General features: G+C 34.5%; 1 protein-coding gene across 8 annotated transcripts in view; it reads right to left on the bottom strand.

The window, feature by feature from the left end:
- CACNA2D1 (calcium voltage-gated channel auxiliary subunit alpha2delta 1) overlaps positions 1 to 18,139 on the bottom strand; it is a 494,429-nt gene that overhangs the window by 219,927 nt on the left and 256,363 nt on the right. For all 8 annotated transcript variants that reach the window (XM_065939979.1, XM_065939980.1, XM_065939982.1 and 5 more), the window contains exon 4: positions 10,233 to 10,292. In XM_065939979.1, the coding sequence (XP_065796051.1) occupies positions 10,233 to 10,292 (60 nt within the window). The remainder of the gene's footprint in view (positions 1 to 10,232; positions 10,293 to 18,139) is intronic.

Genomic DNA, 18,139 nt, shown 5'->3' with positions numbered 1-18,139 from the left:
GAGAAACTATCCCAACATCTAATGCTGCTGCTGCTAAGTCGCTTCAGTCGTGTCCGACTCTGCGACCCCATAGACAACAGCCAACCAGGCTCCTCTGTCTCTGGGATTCTCCAGGCAAGAACACTGCAGTGGGTTGCCATTTCCTTCTCCAATGCATGCATGCATGCTAAGTCACTTCAGTCGTTTTCCAACTCTGTGTGACCCCATGGACATCAGCCCACCAGGCTCCGCTGTCTATAGAATTCTCCAGGCAAGTATACTGGAGTGGGTTGCCACTTCTTTCTCCTACATCTAATGCTATTCTCAATATAAAAATTATCTCTGAGAATAGAGTTATCACCCTAGGCTTGGTCATAAAGGATTGACACTAAATAGAAATATGTATTAATCTCTGTACTTCCTAAGGATATCTTTAGATACAACTTTTCTTTAATTCTACTGAGGTCTACCAGGGCTGTTTTAGGCACTGAATAAACCAGAACTTCATACAATCATAAAGACAAATATCAGTAAGAACAAAAAAAAAATTTCCTAGTCTCATGCTGAGTACTTATCATTTTCAAATGTACTCATTTTTCATAAATGGAATGTAAGTAAAATGGATTTAAGTCAATTTAATAAGCAATCATCTACTGCCTATTATGGGCAATACACACTTTCCTTCTTAAGCAGATATACCCAGCCACACTTAATCATTAAGAAGCGATAAGAGCTTCTTGAAAGGAATAAGACTTGAAGAAGATAGTGCCTCCTATATAAAAATTACCATTTTTGAGACCTTCCAAAGTGCTAAGCATAGTCCCGTAAATTATCTCATTTAATTTCAAAGAGGATTTTGGAAATATGTATTTAAAAATAGAGTACATTCAGAATGAACAAGAACTATGATAATATAGGAAGAATGCTGAAAAATTGTCAGAAATCTATTTTCATGCATTCATTTGCTGGAGGAGGGCTGTTTTCTACAAAAGGAGAAAAACATAAGAGTTCACAGGGATATTTATCAGATGAGGATAAGGTTAAGTCTCCTCAAAGACTCCAAAGGAAAGGTGTTTCTGTCCTATTTGAGAGAAGAATTAAATAAATGGGCTTTCCTGGTGGCTCTGATGATAAAGAATTTGCCTGCAACGTGGGAGACCTGAGTGTGATCCCTGAGTTGGGAAGATCCCTGGAGAAGGGAGCAGCTACCCACTTTAGAATTTTGACCTGGAGAACTCCATGGACAGAGGAGCCTGGCAGGCTACAGTACATGGGATTGCAAAGCATCAGACAAGCCTGAATGACTTTCCCTTTAAATAAATGGGAATATGAGAACTAGCTCCACAGTCTGATGATGACAAAGGCCTCAGGTTGTTATTTTTGTTAATGGGGTGTATGGGCTTCTTATATATTTTGGAGATAAATCTCTTATCAGATATATAGTTTGCAAATATTTTCTTCCATTCTTAGGCTGCTTTTCACTGTCTTGATTGTTCCCTTTGCTGTGCAGAGACTTTTTAGTTTTGTGTAGTCTCATTTGTCTATTTTGGGTTTTGTTGCCTATGCTTTTGGTGTCACTCCATAAAATCATTGCCAAGAATAATGTCATGAAACTTTTCTGCTATGTTTAAGTCTAAGTGTCTTACAGTTTTAGATTTTTACCATTAAGTCTTTAATGCATTAGACAACCAGCAAGCATTGGTGAGGATGTAGAGAAATTGGAACCCTTGCAAACTTACTGGTGAGAATCCAAAATGGTGCAATCATTACACAAAATAGTATAGTTTCTCAAAAAAATTACAAACAAAAAACAGAACTATCATTTAATCCAGGAATCCCACTTCCAGCTATGTGTCTGAAAGAATTAAAATCAAGATCTAGGAGAAATAATAACACTCATTTTCACTGTACCCTTACTTAAAATAGCTAAGATATAGAAATTTAGAAACTTGTTTGTAGTGATGCTTCCTACGTGACACTTGACTTTACATTTCAGGATGTCTGGCACTAGGGGAGTGATCACACCATCATGGCTATCTGGTCATGAAGATCTTTTTTGTACAGTTCCTCTGTGTATCCTTGCCACCTCTTCTAAACATCTTCGGCTTCTGTTAGGTCCACACCATGTCTGTCCTTTATTGTGCCCATCTTTGCATGAAATGTTCCCTTGGTATCTCTGATTTTCTTGAAGAGATCTCTAGTCTTTCCCATTCTATAGTTTTCCTCTATTTCTTTTCATTGATCACTGAGAAAGCCTTTCTTATCTCTCCTTGCTATTCTTCGGAACTCTGTCTTCAAATAGGTGTATCTTTCCTTTTCTCCTTTGCCTTTTGCTTCTTTTTTTTTTTTCTCAGCTATTTGTAAGTCCTCCTCAGATAACTATTTTGTCTTTTGCATTTCTTTTTTTTTTGGGGGGGGGGGGTGGTCTTGATCACTGCCTCCTGTACAATGTCACAAACCTCCATCCATCGTTCTTCAGGCACTCTATGACCAACCTAGACAGCATACTAAAAAGCAGAGACAGCTATAGCTTTTCCAGTAGTCATGTATGGATGTGAGAGTTGGACTATAAAGAAAGCTGAGCACCAAAGAATTGAAGTTTTTGATCTGTGGTGTTGGAGAAGACTCTTGAGAGTCCCTTGGACTGCAAGGAGATCAAACCAGTCAATCTTAAAGGAAATCGATCCTGAATATTCATTGGAACGACTGATGCTGAAGCTGAAACTCCAATACTTTGGCCACCAGATGTGAAGAACTGACTCATCGGGAAAGACCCTGATGCTGGGAAAGATTGAAGGCAGGAGGAGAGGGACAACAGAGGATGAGAAGGCTGGATGGCATCACCGACTCAATGGACATGAATGTGAGTAAGTTCCGGAAGCTGGTGATGGACAGGGAGGCCTGGAGTGCTGTAGTCCATGGGGTCACAAAGAGTCGACTGAATTACTGAGCTGAACTGAACATGTGGAAACTACCAAATCATCCACTGACAGATGAGTGGATGAAAAAATTATGGTATATAAATACAATATAATATTAATCAGCCTCTCTTAAAAGTAGAGGGCTTCACCGGCAGCTCAGCTGGTAAAGAACCTGCCTGCCAATGCAAGCAACACAAGAGACACGAATTCGATCATTGGGTCAGGAGATCTATAGAGAAGGAAATAGCAACCCTCTCCATTATTCTTGCCTGAAGAACTCCATGGACATTGGAGCCTGGAGGACCACAGTCCATTGGGTTGCAAAGAGTTGGACATGATTAAGTGCACACACATACAAAAAGTAAGGATTCTATAATACATACAACGACATGGATGGATTTCGAGGACATCACACTGAGTGAAATAAAGAAGACACAAAAACAAATACTACGTGATTCCACTTATACGAAATAACTAAAACAGTCAACTTTATAAAATCAAAGACTGGAATGGTGGTTACCAGGGTTTGGGGAGGAGGAAGAAATGGGAGTCAGTAATCAATGGCATAAAATTTCAACCAAGCTAGAGAAACAGCTATGGGGATCAACCACACAACACTACCCTTAGGCAAAAATGTATTGTACCCTTACTTATACTTTCTTAAGAGGATAGATCTCATGTTGTGTTCTCATGACAATCAATTTTCTACAAAGAAAAGTAAGTTTGATATTTTGTTCACAGTGGATGCTTTGTATGAACTTTAACTTTTTAAAACAGTACCTTAAAATATTATTTATCTAGGTTTTAAAACTGTCTATGGTTAGGAATAAGGTCATTTACCCTCTTTCTGCACAGAATATCCTAAGACTGCAGTTCAAAGGATTTACAGTAAGGGATGCACCAGTTGATAGCAGCCTGAGCAGAATGGTATTTCTTTCATTAGAGCAATGAAAGGAGATCGAGTACCAGAGTCAAGGCAGCTGGGAGATGCTCAATGGACTAGACAAACAGCCGTCACAGGACTTGCACCAACCTGGATGTGAGCACGTGAGATGTATCTCAAGGTTTCTAATAAATAGCTTCTTTGTTATGGAGCTAGGGTGGGGCACAGAGCATCTCACAAAAATAATTATGCCAGTGGAGACAACAGAACCAAGAGCTTCTATATAAAGAAATAATATCAAAAGATTGCTATTTTTCTAAAATTGCATTGCAAGTTAGTGGGAAAGCCAGTACTTAAAGGAGATTTGCATACCTCCAAGCCCAGTGTTCTATAACTATACCACAGCTATAGGCAAACATATTCAGACATTAAAAATGTGCTGTTTTAACAAACTTTAAAAATTACTTCTCCAGCAAAATTGACAATAAATGTTTAGAGTAAAAAATAGATATCTCAGTATTTTTAATTTAAAAATTACTTACTTATAGACTACTGTCTATTATGTACTAGACTACAGTTATTTGGGTTATGCTTTAGCAAAAGTTTTTTTATCCCCAAGAAGTTTACATTTCAGTGATGAAAAAATGTGGTAAAAGGAAAATTATATAGGGAGTATATACCTGAATATAGATACATACCCAGCATTAGAGGACCAGGTAAAACAAACAATGAATCCAAGCTTGGTGGATCAAAACCAAATGGAAACTGGGGAGAAATGAAAGATTATAGGCAGAAATTTTCAAAAGGTGAGAAGAGGAAGGAAATAGTGTCTAAGGAAAACATCAAGTAGTTTACTCTGCTTAGGACTCAGAATTTCAGGGAAAGGGAAATAACTACTGGGGAAATGTTGCAATGGAAAATTTACTAAAGATAAGATGGGGCAAGATCATGAAAGGCCTGGTATACCATTTATGGAAAATGGAAAGTAACTGCCAGATTTTCAAATAAGAAAATGAATCAGATAAAAGTTTATACAGCAAATCTTTGTAGACTCTACACTGATTTGTAATGCTGATACATTTTTCTTCATCTTTTCATTTCTTTTGCGGTTGAGAAATTAAGATAGTAAACCTCACCTTAGCAAATAAAGGGTAGGTATCCAAAAACTGTAAATAAATGCAGCTCGACTTAAAAAGAAGTAAATGAAATGGGTACATTTAAAAGCTCTCTTGTGACAACTACAATTTAATATCTGCGGATGATAAATAACTGACTCTAACTTAAGTATCAATGAGGATGATTTTGTGTGTTGTTCTTGGTTATAATTTTAGAACATGGCAGTAATTCCAGGAATCTCCCCTTAATGTAGTAATGTAAAATCAGTTCAATCCTGGGCTACACAGGCAGCAGGAATATATATTCCTGGAATATATTTTGAAAAATATATAAGACTCCATCCACCTCCCCATTTCCCAAGTCAGACACTTGTCCCAAGATCTCTCTACCTTCCTGAGAAGAGGGGAAAAAAAATTTACCAAGCTCCAATTAGATCTAAATTTGCATTATTCCAGCACATATTGTCATGATGCTTTACTTGCGAGAGTTCTACTGTATCATCTTATACTATCAATGTGATTTTGGCTTCAAAAGAAATAATAGTGAGGACAGAATAATCACTAGAACATATTAAAAATTGTTTTTAAAAAAAAAACGTATTGGCTAGGTAAATAATGAGTAAATATGTTACTTCTTTTTTTTCAATATAAGAAAAAAAGGGGGGGTTATCAGGATAACGAATCATTTAAAGCCCCTGGTTATTATTTTGTACTCTGGTGTCTTATAGTCATTTTACCATGGGCTTTTATGTGCATGAATAAACAAAAAGAGTCAGACAACAATATTTATCTGGATCTTTTCTATTAAATTGGTTTCCCACAATTTGAAGGTAAATCAGTTTTATATTGTGGCTCCTTTTCATCTGTCTTGATGATCAGGAGAAAACTGATAAGACTCAAAAAAGCAGTAGTAAAAAATTGATTACTTCCCTGTGTAAGAAGTGTTACAAAAATATACTGAAATATGAAAGCTCTTGATTCCAAAAGAACGACTCTACCAAAAGCAGAAACTAAGAAAGACTAAATCCAGCTACAGATTAAAGTATCTTGATAATCTGCTAAATTCATTCATTCTTTCATTAGGACAAAATACCACCTTGCCCTCCATTTTTCATTTTTGATTCCTAGAAAGTCATCACTTTCATATCCAGCACCTGCAGAAATTTAGAAGTGTTTCTCTTATACATTGCAACCAAAATAAATATAATATGATTTCATAGTTCCGATATTCACTACTGTTTGTGCTGCAATCAATAGAAGTAAGGTTATTTCATGAAAAGGATAGATGAAATAATAAATATACAATGCTAGTGCCCATTATTTTAACTCATATAAACACAAAATTCTACATAGTACAACTTTTAAAGCAACATTTGAAAATATTATTAGAGTAAGGTAATTTTTAAAATATATATATAATTAAAACTAAATTAGGAAAACTAAATTAGCCTGATTAACACTCAATAACATTCAACTTCACTAGAAAAATTTCTACTGTCTAATTTAGTTTCTCTGTGAAGCTAGAGCTAAAAAGAGGTTCGTCAAATGTTTTATTTACTGGCCAATTTCTAGCCTGTCTGTACTCAGCTTTCACAGTAGCAAGCTGATGCTAATAAGCCATACATAAAGATCCCACTTATTAAAATACAAATTAGACACCCCTTATGTTTATACATGTGTAAGTACAATTAATATTGCAGGCTTAGTTGGAAACAAAATTGCTTTAGTTAACCAACCATTGCAATGCAATCAAATGAGATTTCAGAAGCAATTGGAAAAGATGTGTTCAGTAGAAATAAAAGCAATTATTTAATGCGGAACAATTAATTTTCCAAGCTCCTTTTTCCTTCTCCCACCTGCCCTTAATAAAATAATTTGCCCAATCATCCATGACATAAAAAACCCCCTTTAATGCCAGTAAGTTGTATGCAGACCTGAAAGGCAGCTGGTAGACACAGCTTATTTACAAATATTGGTTTGAACTTGTAAATGCATGACCACATAAATCTTAATCCATTTAGAGTTATGCGCCTTTTGTTCCCTCAATTGTACATCCAACTGGGAATTGAGTGGAGCTGAGGGAGAGCGTGAATTACAGGAGCCCTTTCTTGTTGCCAGCATTTTAGTGCTTTGCCTTTTGTTCTTGTTATTCTTGAGATTTCTCTACAGTCAGACAACAGAATGTTAATCAACATTTTGCCCAAGTAATGTTAATGAAACCACACTACTTATACTGGAGGGAAGAACTGGCATATTATACTTCTTTTTGAAATGTTAATGTACCTTTTAGTAAATTATTTCTGCCTTCTAAATCATCCTAGTGTTAAATTATTAAAGGGTGGCATTAGAGAAGTATTGCCCTGATGCAAATAGTTAAATCTCTTAAAAGATAAAAGGCTTATAAAGTTTAAAAAAGGATCTTCTGGAGTATGGAAGCATTTAACTTCAAATTAAACATTTTTAAATGTTTGGTTAAGAAATTGATAAAATTTGCAGTTGTTTTGTCTGTGTTCACAAAATAAAGGGAGATTTAAAGTTGATTTCTAACTTCCAGCCACTCATGAAAGTGAACTTGATTTTTTTTACAGTCTTGAAGGATTTGTTTAACTTTACTCTATATAAATGAATTGTAGCATCATCTATTTTACCAGAGAAGAAAACAAACAAAAAGAAAGAAAAGGATCTCTTATGTTTGCAATATTCACTTATTTGAATCCAAAAGCAATCTTTATTCAGGTTCTATTCTTCAAATATAAGATCACTATTACCTCAACAATCCCTCACCTGTGTTATTTAAAAGGGAAGGGCTACTGTAAAGACTTTATGGAAAATATCAATTCTCAACATGCAAATTGTGACAGATATGTGTACTGTGAACACCATTTATAGTTCATCAAGAAGGGTACTCAGGAAAGGAATTGACAGGGCTCTAAATTGTGCTAATTTGTTTTCCCTTTAATGGTCTCTTTTAATGTCAATCAATGTTCATAGATCTTGAATAAATTGTGAAGTAATTTAGGGGGAAATTTAGAACTGAATTTGTTCAAAATTCTCCCACACAGTGATGACTATTTGCTAAGAACTCCTAACATTTACTGGGCAAATCATTTATTTTCTATTTAACTACAGAAGATCTAGCAATGGCATTATTGTCACTGTGGAACTGACTTGTTCTCTTGCATGACTTTTCCTGGCCATACTCTTGTATGGATACAGGCACTGAGAGAGTAGATTTTAAAAAGCTATATTTCAAGGTAAATTTTTACACATTTGGTATCTGAAAAGAATAAATATTGCTTAAAATTGTTCATGTATCATAATCTGATTGTCTTCTTTTTTTTTCCTTCTCAGCTGTACATAAATGATAAAGTGCAATACAACAGACGATGGTTTAGAGTAAATAAAAGAGTAATGGCTAGCACGCAGTTAAGAGTTTTCATGTCCTCTACAATGATCACCATGATTTCTATAAGGAAAGATAAATCATTGCCATAATGCTAACTTGGTGTTAATGAGTCAACATATCTGGGAAAGGAAACTTTATATACTACATTCCTACTTGTAAAGTTATTTTTATACAGCATTTCTTCCTAGAAAATTTGAAAAGACACACCACTAATAAGTGACTGAAATATTACCAAATTCCTTTAATGCAAGAGAAGCTTTTGAGAAGACCAGTCTAATCTATACACTGTGCAATTGGATTTGAAAGAACTTACAATTTTTAGATTCTCAGAATTACTCATGATTAAAACTAAAATAGCACCAACTTACTATATCAAGACTAGGCAGACTACAAGGTCTAACTTTACAACTATTATGCTTTTACTATGCCACTTCTAATAGAGGAGGAAAAATAAATTGCATTAATTATCAGTTCATCAAAAGAATATTTGGCTATTTTTGGTTTATACACCAAACAAATGCAAGTTTACTTTTGTTTATTTAACAGCAACAAACTGCACTGTAAAATCTTCACTGGATGAGTTTAAAATTTCTCCTCTATATTGAAAAAGATTGTGTTTTAACTTAATCACTGATTTTTTTCTTTATATATATTTAATGGATGCCAAATTGACCTATGCACCTATAATAAACAATTGTGGATTAAGCCAGTATCTACATGATACCAATAAATCAAGCAATAAGATCAATCCAAATGAAAGAATTGAACTGACAGTAATCAGAGTCTCAACTGAATAGACTAGGAGTTTGCTTAAGAAATATAAATTAGTATAAAAGAGAGTAAAAGTAAATAATATGAGAGTTAATAAACATGAAGGACTATTTAACTATTACCCTATAAGCAAATGAAGTACCATTTACTACATTTTCCTTTGATATACAATATAATCACAGAAACTCAAACTAAAAGTGCTAATTTCTAAACCTTAAACCTCAATTCCTAAACACTAAACAAGTTTAGCGCTGTATTGAAGCACAAATTTTGCACCTTGAAATTTGAGATTTTTGTTTTTCAAAACATTCAAAGACAATTGAACAGTATATTCAAGCTGTCATTTTTACTTTCATCATATTAGAGTAAGATACTTTAAATGTGGGGAGGACACAGTTAACATTCCCCAAATGACTTGTCTGGAATTGTTCTTTAATCAGAAACTAAAGAGATATTCACTATAAATGAAACAACTCAAATATGTAACAGAAGTCTTTTAACTATTAAGGTCAAACTTCTTTAAAGACATAAGATAAGACATAGCTAGAGATGGGAGGAAGGGAGGGAAGAAGGGAGAGAAGGAAGACAGGAAAGAGGGAAGGAGGAAGGGTGGGAGGGAGGGGGGCAAAAAAGGAAGGGAATTCATCACAAGAATTTCCGAGATTTGTATAATTCACCCCAATGACTCTTGAAGCACAAAACTAGTTTATCCAAAAAACTCAGACAAAAGTTAGTATCATCTGATGTTTGTAAAAGCAAGCCAGAGCAGACAAATGATAATGTCTCACTAATGTGGAACAAATTAAAGAAATCTTAATACATTTATTCTAACTTCAATTGTATTGCCCACCAAAGTGATTACATTATACATGTCACTTCTTAGAAAATGCCACTTGTTTTTCAACTACTACATTTTCATAATACATACAAAGATTATTCAAATACTACAGTTTAATGCTATTTTTCTGTTATTAATTTTATAAATACCTTGGAGTATCGGAGAATATTTGAAGGCACTTTTTTAAATGAAGTATAGAGAACTGTTTTATCGTCCCAAAGTTCATCACTAAAAATATATTTTAAATGCAACCATTTAGTTATCCAAACACAAGACATTAATGTACATATTAATTCAAGTAGTTAAAAAGGGTGCTTACTGCGAAATCCTCTCTCCACTGGTGGGCTGCTTGAACTTTCTCTGCTTCCAAAGCTAGACGCTGCAAAGGAAACGAGATTCTTAGAATTCAAATGACCACATGATTATATAATTGTTATATAATGCTTGGGTTTTCAAATCGATTATTAAGACATAAAAGAGACGTTCCTTATTTGTGATTCATAAATTGTAAATTATTTAATAACCTAATTTACTAAAGTTGATATGTGTGTATTTACTCTTCAGTAATGTAAATAGCATAGTACTCTTGAATACCTTTAAGATCACTACCTCTGCCTCTGCAGTAGTGTGGTGCTATCAATCGATGCTATCTATCAACGCCTAACAATTATTTAAGAGAAAAGTTTTGATCACTAGAGTATATTAATCTTGGTAAAATCTTGCTTTTAATGAATGTCTTTCTAACATATATTGGAAAGAAATGACATCAGGAAATCAATAAATATGGGCTAAATTTTGTACACGCACCTTCTTAATAGCATTTTTGGCTTTTTTTTTTTTTAACCAAAAAAGATAAAATTGTAATAATTTTCTCCTTGCTAAAATACATTCTTGAGAGTTTATTCAGATACCTGTGAGGAGCAAACTATCAATCCACACACTCGAAAATGGCTTCATTTCCCCTTCATACTTGTACTCCAGAGTCATTAGAGAATTCTAGCATGACTTATTTACCTTTAGCACTTTTAAAGTTTTTTTCATTAGGTTTAGTTGGAGATGAAATACCTATTATCAGTCTGCTAATGATTTTTTGCAGATAATTTTTTTTCCTTCTCTAATAGTTTTTATATTTTCTCTTTGTATTTCCCACTGATGCTATCATGTTCTCCACTGGGTCAAGTTTTCACAAAAGACAGTAACACTTAGTGATTAAGAACAGATTAATAAAAATAAATGGAAAAGAAAAAGGAACAGATTCAACCAACTAGACGGCTTGGTTTTAAATACTAACCCTGCTGCACACTAGCTGTGCAAACTTGGGAAAAGCTAAGTTTCTCCTCCTATCTTCTAATGGGAATAGTGTCAAAATCTACCTCACTGATTGCTGAAAGAATAAAATACTATACTATATAAACTGCTTAGTGGATTTTTTACCAACTGAGCTATCAGGAAAACACACAGAATCACTTTAAAGGAAAAATTCCCCAGTGTGCTTAAATGACAATGGTTCCGGTTTATCAACTACTAGGCAGCCATGTAACTCAAGAGAATCTAATGAATGTTAGAAATTGTACCAGAGAGAGTAACCCAAAAAAGGTTCTTTTTACCTAACAAAGCCAAAATCCTAAACAGAGCAAAATCATGGGAAAAGTGCATTCATTTCACTCACACTGCATCACATTTAGAAACTCACATACAGTATAAAAATGTTGCTAAAAAAATGAATAAAATGGTAAAAGAAATGGAATTGAAAGCAATTTCTTTGTAAGAAAACTTTACTTGGAAAGATAGAAAAAGGAAATGACAGAATAAGGGGAAAAAATGCATATACTTTAGAAAATTCAGAATGTATATCTTCCCCCATTTTTAACAATCCATAAGAACAAAATTACTCATACAAATGGGGCCAATAATAAACTTAAGTATTTTGTGAATTTAAACAAAATACTGGATAGAATATAAATAAGTTATATAATTTTTAGGTTAAGAATTATTAGAACTCTAACATTTCTTGAAGAGGGATATTAAGATTTCTCCTTGCAAGACACACAGAAGGAGGCTGCCAATCCAAGAAAACACATTGGGGGACTTTCACCCACAGGGCCATACATGGTTTTCAAGGCACCGGGTCTCACTCAATCATGCTGGTCTGTACTCTGATCTAATTCAGAATCACATGGTTCATATTGTGAACTTAATCCATGTTTAATAAGCCACAGTGATAGTAATCATCAGCTAATTATTTTTAGAAAGAAACTAAACAGGGATGAACAATGGTCACAAACTATAAGACGATTCTCTTAGAAGGCAGAGAGTCCAAATAATCTTTCTTATACATATATATATATATATGAGAATTTTTTATATATAATATATATATACACTAATTTTATGAAGTAAATGCCATTTATTGCAAGATTATGAAATAGCTTTAGAAGCCTAAAGACCTGTATTTTTGTAGAAGCAAAAAAGTATTTTAAAATGTTAGTTGGGAGCTGAAAATTTGCTGAATTTTATATCCCCAGTTTGGAAATAAAGAGATACATATTATGAAAATGCACTACTATTATCTTCTTTTTTCACAAAGACATTAATAAAATAATTTTTTTACCTAGCATTTTTCAAGAGAAAGCAAAATACAGAACTTTAGCTACTTAGCCTGTCTTGGGAATCGAAACAAATAGTTGCTGATGGTGCCCTTTCTCGTGGCAAAAAACCAGCTAGTCATGACTCGGAGAAAACAGACATGTCTTCTGGACACTGCAAGTCCCTAATGAGCTTTCATTCTGGTAAAGCGACATTTTATATTTTAAAGCCAATGATCTACCATTAAATGCCATGGGAAAATTGTGTTAAGACTGGTAAAATTCCTACCTAAAAAAATGTGAATGTTTGCTCAGTAGGAAATCCCTGTTTTCAAAGTTGGCTATATATATAGACCCTGTAACAATAACTTGTTCAATCAAAGATCAAGTTGCCAATATCTGCTGGATCATCAAAAAAGCAAGTGAGTTCCAGAAATACATCTACTTCTACTTTATTGACTATGCCAAGGCTTTTGACTGTGTGGATCACAGTAAACAGTGGAATGTTCTGCAAGAGATGGGAATACAAGACCACCTGACCTGCCTCCTGAGAAATCTGTATTCAGGTCAAGAAGCTACAGTTAGAACTGGACATTGAACAACAGACTGGGAAAGGAGTACTTCAAGGCTGTATATTGTCACCCTGCTTATGTAACGTATATGCAGAGTACATCATGAGAAATGCTGGAATTAAACTGGAATCAAGATTGCCGGGAGAAATATCAATAACCTCAGATAGGCAAATTACACCACCCTTATGTCAGAAAGTGAAGAAGAACTAAAGAACCTCCTGATCAAACTGAAAGAAGAGAGTGAAAACATTGGCTTAAAACTCAACATTCAGAAAGCTAAGATCATGGCATCTGATGGTCCCGTCACTTCATGGCAAGAAGATGAAGAAACAACGAAAACATGACAGACTTTATTTTTCTGGGCTCCAAAATCACTGCAGATGGTGACTGAAGCCATGAAATTAAAAGCCCCTTGCTCCTTGGAAGAAAAGTTATGACCAACTGAGACAGCATATTAAAAAGCAGAGACATTATTTGCCAACAAAGGTCCATCTACTCAAGGCTATGGTTTTTAAAGTAGTCATGTATGGATGTGAGAGTTGGACTATAAAGAAAGCAGAGTGCAGAATAATTGATGCTTTTGAACTGTGGCATTGGAGAAGACTCTTGAGAGTCCCTTGGATGGCAAGGAGATCCAACCAGTTCATCCTAAAGGAGATCAGTCCTGAATATTCATTGCAAGGACTGATGCTGAAGCTGAATCTCCAATAGTTTGGCCACCTGAAAGCGAAGAACTGGAAAAGACCCTGATGCTGGGAATTAATGAAGGCAGGAGGAGAAGGGGACGAGAGAGAATGAGATGGTTGGATGGCATCACTGACTCAATGGATATTATTTTGGGTAAACTCGGGGCGTTGGTGATGGACAACTCCTCGCATACTGCACTCCATTGGGTCGCAAAGTCAGACATGACTGAGTGACTGAACTGAATTGAACAATAACTTACTTCAGAAAAAGAAAATGTATCTCTTCTCATTTAATTTACAATACAGTTTAGTACACTATCAAACATTAAAACCAGATGAAGCACCAGATAGAAGCAAAAAACCGAGATCGGCATAAATACCTGCAAGAAAAAAACTGAAGATTCTGTCATATTAAGATAAGCCAGAAAATTTCATTAAATGGCTTTATTATAAGTAAAATAGCACATATGGATTTAAAAGTCCTTTGAGTATGGAATGATAAGTATATATACAATGTCATTAAAGTAGTAATAATATATACATCCCTACCTACCTATTGGTTTGAGCATGTAAAATAAAAAATCATTTTAAAGATATATTTTAAGAACAAGTTTAACAAAATGGACTTGAACCTAAGCCTTCCAACTCCAAAGTTTACTCTTCTTCCACAAGACCAATCTTTTGTTCCCACTAAACCTATCAAGTGTTAATATCACTTGGCATTCATACAATATATGAAGACATAGTAGAATCAAAATTTAAAAAAAAAAAACAAACACAGGCAGAAAACTATTTAAGGTCAATGGAAAAACCCCAGTACTTTTTAAAATTTGCTAAAGACTACAAGAAAAACAGCACAAAATGTCATATGTCAGTTTGGATACTATCTTTTACTTTGGTCTTGCCCTCAAATCCAGAGAGAATGTTGCCAATCAGGGGAAAAGCTTTTGATATGCAGTGATCTGCAAGGAAAAAAGAAAAGAAAGAAACAGATAATGGGAGAGGTTTTATCAGATCAGAGAAAGATCAGCTCCCTTGAAGGTCTATTCATTCTCAACCTTCACCTTTTTGTCATATCTTTATCTTTTCCACTAGCATTGCATTCTATCAAGTGATGTGCAAAGTTTAATAAAAGCAGTATAATTATACAGTGTAAGAAGAAATAATTCTATCATTCTTCTTAAAAATATCTAAAGATATTTTTCTTGGGAATATTTTCCAAACCTGTAAAAACTTTACTTCCTAGACTAAAAGCTAATTGCATATGAAAGATAAAGTTCTCTGAAACATTTAATTACAAAGAATTTTCCTTTGTTAGCTTTGAAAGGAAACCTTCAGGGATCATATGGTATTTCTGTTAGAATCCAGTAATGTTGATACTCAATGTTAATAATATCAAGAACTGAAAAAGCATTCAAAGAAATAACTAATTCAAAACTATTTCTTTGGTTAGTGTATCTCAAGATTTTTCTTTCTAATAAGGGAATATTAGTTCTTTACAATAGACACTTTGATAAAAAATGCGAGTGTAATATAATTAAAGTTCAAATGGTCAACAACCTATAAGAATGAACAAATTGCTGTATTATGCCTCTGTTGACAAGTTTTCCCTATTTTCATCAAATGTTCTTAAGATACCTAAAGAATCAGGATAATCATTTGAATGATCTAAAAACACCTACTGAAAACAGCAAACAAATAGAAGAACAGATGTGTGTGTTCTGAAGAAAAGTGTGAAGAAAGTGTACAGGTGCCACTGATCACTCTGGAGAGAGACAGTGTTAGCTGCTTAGCCATGTCTGACTCTCTGCAACCCCGTGGACTGCAGTCCACCAAGCTCCTCTACCGTGGAATTCTCCAGGCAATAATACTGGAGAGTGGCTACTGGGGAGCCATTTCCTTCTCCAGGGGATCTTCCTGACCCAGGGATCACACCCGGGTCTCCTGCATTACAGGCAGATTCTTTACCAGGGAAGCCCTAGTGTTAAAATAAATTAAATAATTAAACAATTAAAACATTGTTAAAATAAGCATGCACTTTGAATCAAACAGATCCAGTTTCTAATTCTGGTGCTGCTATTGACTAACTATGGAATCACAGGAAATGGACTTAACATTTTTTCAGCATTTCACAACAGTATCTACTTAATATTGATATTTCAGTATCTACCATATTATAAACTCAATAAAGTTTTACTTCCATTTGAATCTTACAAACACAACTACATAGGACAGAGTATGTTAGCACTGTAATCACTGATAACCACTTCAATGTGTACATATGTGAGTGAAATGAATGAAAACATCTTAATGGCCCCTAAGTTTTCACTGTATTTTGATCTGTAAAAAAGCTCTTATCTGTGGAACTACAGGGTGTACCAAAAACAAACACAATTTAGAGAATATAGCAGTTTAACACAGCAGTCAGTAAAATGAGTTCTTCAGTTTTATTTTATTTTATCTTATAACAAATGAAACTAGAAACAAAGGCAGATCAGTATATGAGCTCTATTTTTTCTTTCTAGTGTAAGATTTAAGGGAGTATATGTAAAACATATAAATAAAAGTTGCTGAAATGAAGCCAATCATTATTTATTCTTTTATCTGTGGCCCAGTGAAAATTAAATCTTTTGGAACATGGCTTCTGGATCTTGTTGTATAGATTTCAGCCAGGATCTAACATATTCAGGAAATGCTTTTGAAATTAACTACAAAGCTTCAAGTCTAATATTCCAAGATGCAAATAGCTCCAAATATATTGGCAGACTCCTGGAATATATAAGCCAGGGTAAAGGAGATGTCATCTGGTAAGAATAGCAAAACTCCTTTTAGCAATAGTGAAAGTAAATAATACACAACTGGCAATTATCACTCTTTTTTTTAATTTTTTTTTATTTTTGGCTCTGCAGCATAAACACTAAAATAAAAAGCTGTTGAACAGAAAGTAATTTCTACATCAGCTCTTTGATACCTGAAAGAGCTGATACACACCTGATACATACCTATTTGATACACTTTGATACCTAAAAAGAATCACCAGATGAACCTGTTCAAATCACCTAGACCACATACAGGCCCACTCAACACCACAACCATCTCAAGATTCTGACTCTAGTATCATTCCCAGAAATCTACCCTGTTTCACAGAGAACACCTTGTCCACAGACTAAACTTTGAAAAGGCTCCTCTAGAACAGCGGTCCCCAACCTCCTTGGCGCCAGGGACCAGTTTCGTGGAGGATAACTTTTCACAAACTGTGAGAGTGTGTGTGTGGCAGAGGGGGAGAGAGTTCAGGATGATTCAATCACACTACATTTATTGTGCAGCTTATTTTTCTATTATTATTACATTACCTCCACCTTAAATCATCTTAAATCAACAGGCATTAGATCCTGGAGGCTGGGAACCCCTGCTGTAGAGGGTAATATTTTAGCTATACTAGACATATGAATGTAATCACTTTGAAAAACACTGTTTGAAACAGTAGCACAAGCTGATAGTCAAACAAAAATTACCCACTAGTTCCCTAGCCTTACACTATCCTGATTCCCATCACATACTTAAATCTCTCCATATCTTTGTTGTCTCTCCCTCCTTTCCCTTAATTCCCTTTTTCCTTCTTCTCTCTCTCTCTCTCTCTCTCTCTCTCTCTCTCAAACTTTCAATAAACCACTAACTGCAAGTTCATTAGGCACAGGAAACATTTCTTTAATGTCTGTACACACCCAACATTTCATGCCATGTGTAGCAGAGAACAGATACTCAATTACTGTGTGTGGAAATGTATAAATAATCACTTTTAAGTACTGTCAAGATTTTATCTCACTTGTATCAAGATTCATAACTAGGTTCACTACATTATCATTCATTATCATGATACTTCAGGAGGTCACAAAACTCATTCCCACAAGACAAGCATATTCCTAGATCAATACATCACTATCAAATTCTTAAAATTTGCTGGATCAATTCATCACCATATGATTCCTAAAATTTAGTAGAATTTGTCTATGAATGTGATCCAAACTAATCCATGTAATTCTAATTCCACTCCGAGAATCTAAAACCAATTTATAATCACTTGCCTTATTCTTCAAATGCTGAAAGCAAATGCCGATTCAGAATCCCAAGACATACATCCCTAATGGCCACCGGGTACATTTTGGCTGCCTGAAACATAGCTACTCCATTTTGATTTTTAAACGATCTTAAATATGTCATCACTGTTCCCTATGAATTAATTCTATATCCAATCACCATTTGGGAGAAAATTGTCTCATGTTTATGCACATCCTGTGGACAGAGGTGGGCTTCTGCTCTAAAATATCTTTAGATTCTGCTCTAAAATATCTTCTTAAGAATGTCTGTATAGCAAACAGCATT

This window comes from Muntiacus reevesi, chromosome 6, assembly GCF_963930625.1.
Source record: "Muntiacus reevesi chromosome 6, mMunRee1.1, whole genome shotgun sequence".
Classification (NCBI taxonomy): Eukaryota; Metazoa; Chordata; class Mammalia; order Artiodactyla; family Cervidae; genus Muntiacus; species Muntiacus reevesi.
Note: the sequence above shows the minus strand (reverse complement) of the source record. Positions and strands in the feature narration are given on the sequence as shown.